Consider the following 8,631-nt stretch of genomic DNA (forward strand, 5'->3'; position numbering starts at 1 on the left):
GCTAGGATCTGGAATCATCTTCCAAGAGAAGTGGTGCTGGCTCCTACCCTGGGGGTCTTTAAGAGGAGGCTAGACAAATACCTTGCTGGGGTCGTTTGACCCCAGTACTCTTTCCTACCATGGCAGGGGGTTGGACTTGATGATCTGCTCAGGTCCCTTCCGACCCTACTAACTATGAAACTATGAAACTGTGACAGGCTAGTGATCCAGGCTGACTTCGATAAGCTTAGTAAGTGGGCAGACACAAACCTAACGATGTTCAATACTGATAAATGCAAGGTATTCCACCTCCAGAAAAACACCCCATGGCATACTTATAGGCTCAGCAGCACTACGCTTGCTAGCACCACTGCCAAAAGAGACTTGGGGATCATGATTGACTGCAGGATGAATATGAGACACCAATGTGATTTTGCAGCTGGTAAGCAAACAAAAACCTGGCTTGCATCTATAGATGCTTCTCAAGTAAATCTCAGGATGATATCCTCCTGCTGTACTCGGCCTTGGTGAGGCCGCAGCTGGAGTACTGGGTCCATTTCTGGGCTCCGCAATTCAAGAAAGATGTCAAGAAGCTTGAGAGAGTCCAGAGCAGACCCACGTGCATGACCAGAGCGCAAGAGAATAGGCCTTATGAAGAGAGGCTGAGAGCCATGGGACTCTTCAGTCTGGAAAAACACAGTCTCAGGGGGGACCTGGTGGCTACTTATAAGTATACAAGGGGTGTTCATCAGGATCTGGGAGAACGTTTGCTCACCAGAGCACCCCAAGGAAAAACAAGGACCAATGGTCATAAACTCCTACAAGATCATTTTAGGCTTGACATAAGAAAAAAATTCTTTACTGTCTGAGCCCCCAAGACCTGGAATAGACTCCCTCCAGAGGTGGTGCAGGCACCTACTATGGCCTTATTCAAGAAACGCTTGGATGCTTATCTTGCTGCGGTCCTTTAGCCCTAGCTGACTTCCTGCTTCTGGGGCAGGGGGCTGGACTTGATGATCTTCCAGATCTGGGACCAGGTTGGTCCCTTCCAACCCTAATGTCTATGAATCTATGAATCTAGTCTTTGTATAGACACTTAAGGCTCGCCTAGATTTTCAAAAGTACCAGGCCCAGTGGCTCCCTTTGCAACACCATGGCATACAATGTGCCCAGATCATGCAAACTGTATCCCATCTCCAAGACTCACAAAGACTCTCTTTAAAACATGGCCACTTATTGGGCTGTAACTGGGAAAGAATGCTTTTCAAAAAGTGCCTCTCAGAAATGAACAGCAATTTTCAGATCTGACTTAGATGCCCATTCCCTTTAAATCAGTTAAATTAATCCATCAAGAGACTGGTTTAGTCAAGCTACTTGTTTGTTAGACATCATGGCCAGATCCAGATGTGTAGGCATGTGCAGTTTGTGGCACCACAAACGAAACATGTTGCAAATTAAACTGTGCATGATGCTGATAATTAACAGCTCATGGGCAAAATTTGGTACTGGGATTTCCCAGTAGCAAAAAAAGCCCTTGGAAAAAAAGCAGCACAAAGCACACCAAAATGGTGGGACAAACAAGGAAACAGGGAAGCAGGCAGCCCTGGGTGCACTGCAGATCCCCCATGCTGAGGCACCCTGTCCCATCCAGTTGTTCTCTGGCTGGCTGGTGCAGTGTGCCTCAAGACAAGGGAGCAGGCAGCCTTGGGCTGGCTGCTTCCCTGTCTCCATTTGCCTAAATGGAGGGGGGGACATTCCACTGTGGAGCCCCTGCACTGAGGCATGTGGAGCCCCCATCTCAAGGCATACAGTATCCAAGCAGCTGCAGAGCATCTGGATGGAGAGCAAGGCGGGGGGAGCAGGTAGCTCTCTGAGCTGGCACAGGGGATCTGCAGCATGCCTCCATGTGCCTCAGTGCATGGAGGGAGGGACTTCACAGTCCCCTGGGATGTCTGCTCCCCTGTTTCCATGTACTGCTCCCCAGCTGGCTGCTGGCCCACCAACGGGACTGCCTGCTGGCCCACCTTGTGCTGATGCACCGTGCGCTCCAGCCAGCCCCACCCCAGCACATGGAGCAGTGGGACAATGTGTTCCACTGCAAACCACACGAGCAGGACGTGCACTGCAGCACAAAGCAGCAGCACAAATTTGTGCCACTACTATTTTTGCTGCTGTAAACACACACCCTGCTCATGTGGATGCAGCCAATGTGCAGTGTTTGTTGGTCTGTATTTGGTCACATCTTTATAATACTGGGAAAGAACAATTGAGGATAGACAACAGCTCAATATTCTCCACATTTCAATACAGAAGTAAACTTCTCAGGGTCTGCTTTGAAATCCCTTGCTTTTAGTTCAATAAGAACACTGTTTAGTGGATGGATGGGGCATCACTTTTTCAGAATGAAGTGGTAATGTTAGACATTTATTCTGGTTGAAGAATTGCATTTCACTGTGTACAGTATGTTTTTGTCCTTATTTATACAGAGGATGTTTTATTCTTTTATAGTCTATGAAGCACACTCCACCATTATGTTTCAGATACTCAGAGTGATACATAGTTGCTAATGAGTGTACTTCAACATTTTGTCTATTAGACTAACATTCCTATATATTTAAGTTGAATTCAGCCCACTGCTGACAGTCACATTTTCATGCTAAGCAGATGTCCATAGATTTAAAAGCAAATGTATTCTTCCATTAAAAAGTGAGGGTTCTTTGCAGTAAACTTATTAACCTTAATAGAAATTATACGTTTCTATATCCCAGACTTTTCTTCACTGTTAATAATGATAGAAAAAAAGAATACTATACATAGTATATAACATTTTAATTGGGCACATGTGGGAGTGACAGGGTTTAATAACTCTTGAATTCACATACTGCATGAGAAATCATTTATTTTATTTTCAGCATGTGCTCTGAAATAAGGGTCTCCTCCTCAAAGTATTTTCAGTCTAAGCCACTTTGTCTCTAAAATCAGAGGCTCAAGATCAAATCTCTCTCTCACTGACACCCAGTAGCATAACTGGGGTGAGCAAGCAGGACACTAGCTCCAGGTTTAGATTAAGAGGGGCACCAGAATAGCAGCCCTTGATGAGCTTGCACCACATTAGGATCACCCTGCACTACAGCAGCAGTGGCAGCAATGACCCATATGCAGAATGTAGGACTCAACCACTCAGCAACCCCCTGCTTGAGGTGCCAGAATTATGAACAGTCAATACAAAAATAGGCTAAAATGCCTATCCATAAAGTCTATAAAAAAATGAGTCATCCATAAAAAACTAAGCAACCAGGAGCTTGACTGAGATCCCTTGTGGGAAAGAAGATGGAGACAAATATTAATGAATAGGCAGAGCAGAATAGTGCCATCTGTTGTCTGAGCAGCAGTGTAATACCCTGAAGGGAGAATTCTCTCAGACCTTTGTATACCATGGGAGCCTCCACAGCCTCAACCTACCTCTGCTCCAGTTATCTGCTGCTGCTGCTATGTCCCACTGCTTGCCTATACCACTGCTGGGTGGTATAGGCAAGCAGGCAGCTGTCCTCCTTTGGGGGTCAGTGTTGGGATGGGTGAGGGGGTGAGGGTTATAGGGGTAAGGCTTGAGGGGGCTGGAGGGGCAGCATGTTATGGGGTGTGGTCAGGGACATTGAGGTGTAGAGGTGAGTAGAAGACCCCTGGGATGGAGGTAGCATGGTGTCAAACCATTGCTATAATCATGCAGGATTGCCAAGTTACTTCTGATTCGAAGTTACTTCTCTGCTGAAGCTTTTAGGGGTTCTGGGCATAGGTGGCAGAAGGCTAGGGATAACAAGGCTTAGCCCCCGCCAGATGCGGGGCAGCAGGTAAGCCTGCAGGGCAACTCAACTGTGGGCTGTTGGCTGCTGGGGAGGGGTGCACACTCAAACATGCAGCCAGGCTTGCAGCCAGCCAGGATCACAGCCAGCCAGGATCATAGTCCAGGCATGTGGACTGCTGTCCAGCACAACCGCCAGGCAAGTTTCAGTGCACAGTACTATGTGAAGGGTAATGGGCTTGGGGGAGGAGGAGAACATCAAGGCCTCTACAGTGCAGGTGGGAGTGGGACACAGGCAGGGGCTGGGGTGAATGGGGCCCTAGTGTGGGTCGTGGGATGCTCAGAGCCTTGCATGGCTCATCCAAGGGTATGGGGGTGGGGGTGAGGGTTCCCACCATAATGTGCACCCCAGGGGAGACAAGAGGGGGGCACATGCCCCCTGATCTGTGCGTGGGGCGGAGGCAGGCTGCCACTGTGGGCTGGGTTCTGCACCCCGCTGCCTCGAGAGCTGAGTGATGCCATGTGTGTCTCATCGCTGGGTTCTGTGCCTTGCTCATGGCAGGAACATGGCATCATGCTGTTTGTCCCCAGGCAGCAGGGCACAGAGTGCAGCCCACCTCTGCCCCACACACAGATCTGGGGTCATGTGCTCCCTGGGGCTTTGCCAGGGTGCATGCAGTGGTGGGAGCCCTCCCCCCACTCCCCAGATCAGCTGTCTGGGCTCCAAGCATCCCACAACCTGCCCCAGCCCCAGGGCTCCATTTGCCCCAGCCCTGCCCCTGCCTCTGCCCCACTCGCTCCCTCATTATGAGGGCCTTGATCTGCCTCCCACATGCCCCTTCCCCACAACACACTTACCTGCATGGAGGTGAAGGGCACGGGCGTGCGTGCATGCACAAGCATGCACACACACTCAGACCCCCAAAATAATATTTTCTCCCTCTACCTATGGTTCGGGGGAAAAGGTTCCAGCAACAGGTGACTCTTGGTCAGATTTTCACAGGTGCTGAATACCTGCAGCTTCCATTGTAGTGAAGGGAATGGTAGGCTCTCCATCCCTTTGGAAAAATTTGTCCCACTAACCAGTGATCCTTTTTCCTCCTCAGTATAACAAGGATACTACTTACTTAACCACTGCAAATATTAAACATATATTTTTTTCAGCACACTGAAGATAAAGCTCTACATAAGTGCTAAGTATCAGTCATTGCTCAAAGTGATCATTTCAGTAAGGAAACCATTTTAAATTCAGCTAAATGCAACCAAGGGTAAGCAGACACATGTCCCATGGGACTTTCTGGACCAAACTCATCAAACATGTAAACAGTGGGGAAAGTTACACATTGTCTATAAATTAACCAGAAAGTGGCAAGGCAGCATAACAGTCATCTCTCTCAAAGTATACATTAGTTTTGTTAATATTACGTATGCTGCGCTTTCACTTAGTCTTGTATCAAAATTAAGGACACCCACAAACTATTTAATTATTATTCGTATAAATACTTCATGTTTATTGATTTTGTAGTAAGATTAAACAGAATGTGCATTGTATTATTTTATGCAAAACAGAGGCCTTGTAAAAATGCTACAATTTAATTTACTCATATCTATTGAGCTATAAATTAATTAGGAGAAACTGAACGTAAAATTCTAGTAAATTCACGTTCAAGCAAGAGGCAGAATTAACTAACAGGTTAAATGATACCTTAATTTCCAATCTGTACCAAAAGGCAAATTACAACACCAGAGACATATAATGCATGCATCATGTCATTATATATTTCAGTTTCAACTGGTACAGTTGCAGTTGAGGGTTGCTGCCCATACTATTCATTACAACTAAAAAGATGAATCAGAAATGTACAATGTCATCTCAATGGGGCTAGATGCAGATCCTCATAATAAACAAAATGGGGCAAACAACCTAGATAGTGCTTTGAAACCATTCCTTCTAAGTCACTTAGGGGGAGTGCTTTAAATAGAGCGGCTCCAGGGGGCCACTCTAACTAAAGTGCCCACAGCGTCTTGTGTATTCAGTGTCCTGCACTTCAAAATGGTGGCAAGCTTTAGTTAAAGCACTCCTGCCATCATCTTGAAGTGCGGGGTCACTAAATACACATGACACCAAGGCTGCTGGAGCACGCTAATTGCAACGCACTGGAGCAGGTGTTGTGTTAGGGTAGCTTGTCATATTTTATGCTATAAAGTTGCACCTGTTTACAGAGTGGTGAATTATAGTATTGTCTAAAGTTTTCTTGTATATTCAACCTCATTTAATCATTGCTTAAGTTCTGTGTAGCCTCATTATCTCAACTTTTCATTTTGCTGGTGTCTGCAGTATCAGCTGGCCTTGCCTCTTGCAAGCAGCTTATGACCTTGAGTTTGCTTGCATGATGTTTATTTCCTTTTCTATCACTGTAAGAAGTTTTTCTAACACAACATAGTAATAGTTTTGTTACCAGCTTAGGGTAACCATGGGTTGCACGGCAGGAGGCACAATTGTGTAGATCACACATTAGATCCCATTTTGCCTTTACCTGCATGTATACAGTGGCCCAAAGAGGCATTCCTGATCTCTGGATGCCAACCAGGCTTGGTTGTAATCTAAGGTGTCGAGCTGCTCAGCTTTGTTAAGGCTGAGGCAGTTCTGGGCCTGCATCCAGGGTTCGCACAGGTACTTGAAGAGCTTAACAACAGTTGAGCATGTCACTGTTTTCTGAATTAAATGCATCAGTTTCACCTAAGCCCTTTGGCACCTACATCCTTTTTCAGCTCTGGCCCAAGTCCATGACACAATCAGTTAGAACAGTCATATTCATCTGATATGAATTGGCAGAGCTGCAGGATTTCAAAACCAAATGTAACTTTTCCCATGAAGAAGTTGGTCAGGATGCAGTGAGAGCCAAAAGCTAGCATTTGCATCACAAGAATAATGAGAATAAACAGTACTTACATCCACCTCTTCACAGAAAGTAGCATTGGGACCATACTGCAGCTGGCATTGATGATGTACATCATAGATAACACCAGGGGCAATGAGAGGGGATTTTAAAATCTTCTTCTTTGGGATATCATCCAGGCAGAATCCCCACCCTCGGCTAAAGATGAAAGTGACAAATTAGAGACACAAAAGACTCATGATTTTTTTAATTTCTGAAAATGATCGAATAATTTAAAGTCGTTGATGGCTCTTTCCCATGCAGTCCTTATGTAATAATGCTTCCAGATTTTAGCTGGGGCAGTGGTAGACTTTGAGCAAATATGCTGTTATTTCCAGTAAAGTTTAGCTGTGGGAAGAGCAAAGAACTTTAAAATCTAGGAGCAGCTGCTCATTAAGGAAAAAACAACATATTGGTTTCTGTATTCTTACCTGCCAATTGTTCAAATCCTACATTTTTTAGAAGGACCAAGGTATGCAAATGCAACAAAAAAACCCGTGATTCTGCTGTGTGGTAGGTCATGGCTACTATGTAGCTTTTAGCAGCTCTCATTTCTTCCAACACTTTATGGAAAAGATTTTTGCAGAAACTTTCTTCATACCATCAAGTAAGGGAATTTTATATGGGAAAAATATGATTTTTCCATTGGAAATACAATGAAATGTCTATAGCTATTAGAATGACCTCAATGAGATCTGCAGACTCTCACAATACCACCACAGGTGTCACATTTTAAAAAAATGTAAGCTTGGACACATCCCTTAGGCCCACAGGAAATTCTAGCGATAGAACCAAAGCCCCTTCCTGTGCCTTTTCTCCCAGTAACTCATGATGGCCGTGGGTCCCACCAGATGTTGAACTCAGTTGATATCAAAGTCTAAGTTGAAGCAGTATATAACCAAGCTTCCAGAAATCAGAGTATCTTCTTCAGTCAGTTTTGGAAGTGCCTTGGCATGAGAACTGATAATGTCAAAGGTTTCCACTATACCGGGTAGATATCAATTTCTACTCACTCTAAGAAATGTGTGATGTATTCCTTGCTGCACTGTGACCAGGTAAGTGGAGAAGGGTCGTACTGTAGCTGCCGGGACATGATGTACGGACGCTTTCCAACAGGCTCACAGTCATTCTCTTTTCCATCATGCTGGATACCAAAACTGAGAGACATGTTACCAAGCACAAGAAGCAATCACTGTAGCCACTGTTTACATAGGACCTGTCTTATAAAAACCCTGTAGTGTGTTGAAAAATGTACAAGTATCATTTCATTCATCAGTTAAAAATAGATGCCCCATAAAGAGCCTGAGCCACAGAGTACAGAAGTCTCCCACTAACTTCAATGGGTTCAGATCAGGCTGAGAGTACACAGCAACTATCCAAACAAAAACTAACATATATACTTTCCTGACTGAAACCAAGAGTTTTAGGGAGTTGTAATATCTTTATCCAATTTGAATTTGCTCACAGCATCACAGTGTGTACCTCTTCTCTAGCAGAAGTGCTAAGGGATTTGCTCTATGCCTTGTGCATAAAGCAATGCCTATTAGTGCCATTAATTTGGTAATGACTCTGAGGGAAAGAGTAAAATAGAATCACTAACATGACTTCCTGAACCATGCTCATTCATCCCTGGGCAGGATAAACCTTGTTTAATCCAGGAGGGCTGATAAAGATCAGAGAATGAGGATGGGGACTGAGGTGAGTGGCTTTAGAAAGACAGACATTTTAGGGATATATTACTGAAAGTTTGGGCAAAAGCAATATCTGTCCCCAGAATTACATAGTTTCATAGCTTCTAGGGTCGGAAGGGACCTGAGCAGATCATCAAGTCCAACCCCCTGCCATGGCAGGAAAGAGTACTGGGGTCAAACGACCCCAGCAAGGTGTTCATCTAGCCTCCTCTTAAAGACCCCC

The 8,631-nt window shown here is 45.1% G+C and overlaps 1 protein-coding gene across 3 annotated transcripts in view; it reads right to left on the reverse strand.

Moving 5' to 3' along the window:
* Positions 1 to 8,631, reverse strand: part of ADAMTS12 (ADAM metallopeptidase with thrombospondin type 1 motif 12) — a 344,985-nt gene that overhangs the window by 128,822 nt on the left and 207,532 nt on the right. For all 3 annotated transcript variants that reach the window (XR_002100368.1, XM_019531927.1, XM_019531926.1), the window contains exons 8-9: positions 7,731 to 7,874; positions 6,732 to 6,876 (exon numbers count right to left, since the gene is read on the reverse strand). Coding sequence is in view for 2 of the 3 variants with exons in the window: in XM_019531927.1 (XP_019387472.1) it covers positions 6,732 to 6,876; positions 7,731 to 7,874 (289 nt within the window). In the remaining variant the exon portion in view is untranslated. The remainder of the gene's footprint in view (positions 1 to 6,731; positions 6,877 to 7,730; positions 7,875 to 8,631) is intronic.

Source organism: Crocodylus porosus, unplaced genomic scaffold (assembly GCF_001723895.1).
Source record: "Crocodylus porosus isolate Cpor-Errol unplaced genomic scaffold, CroPor_comp1, whole genome shotgun sequence".
Lineage (NCBI taxonomy): Eukaryota > Metazoa > Chordata > Crocodylia > Crocodylidae > Crocodylus > Crocodylus porosus.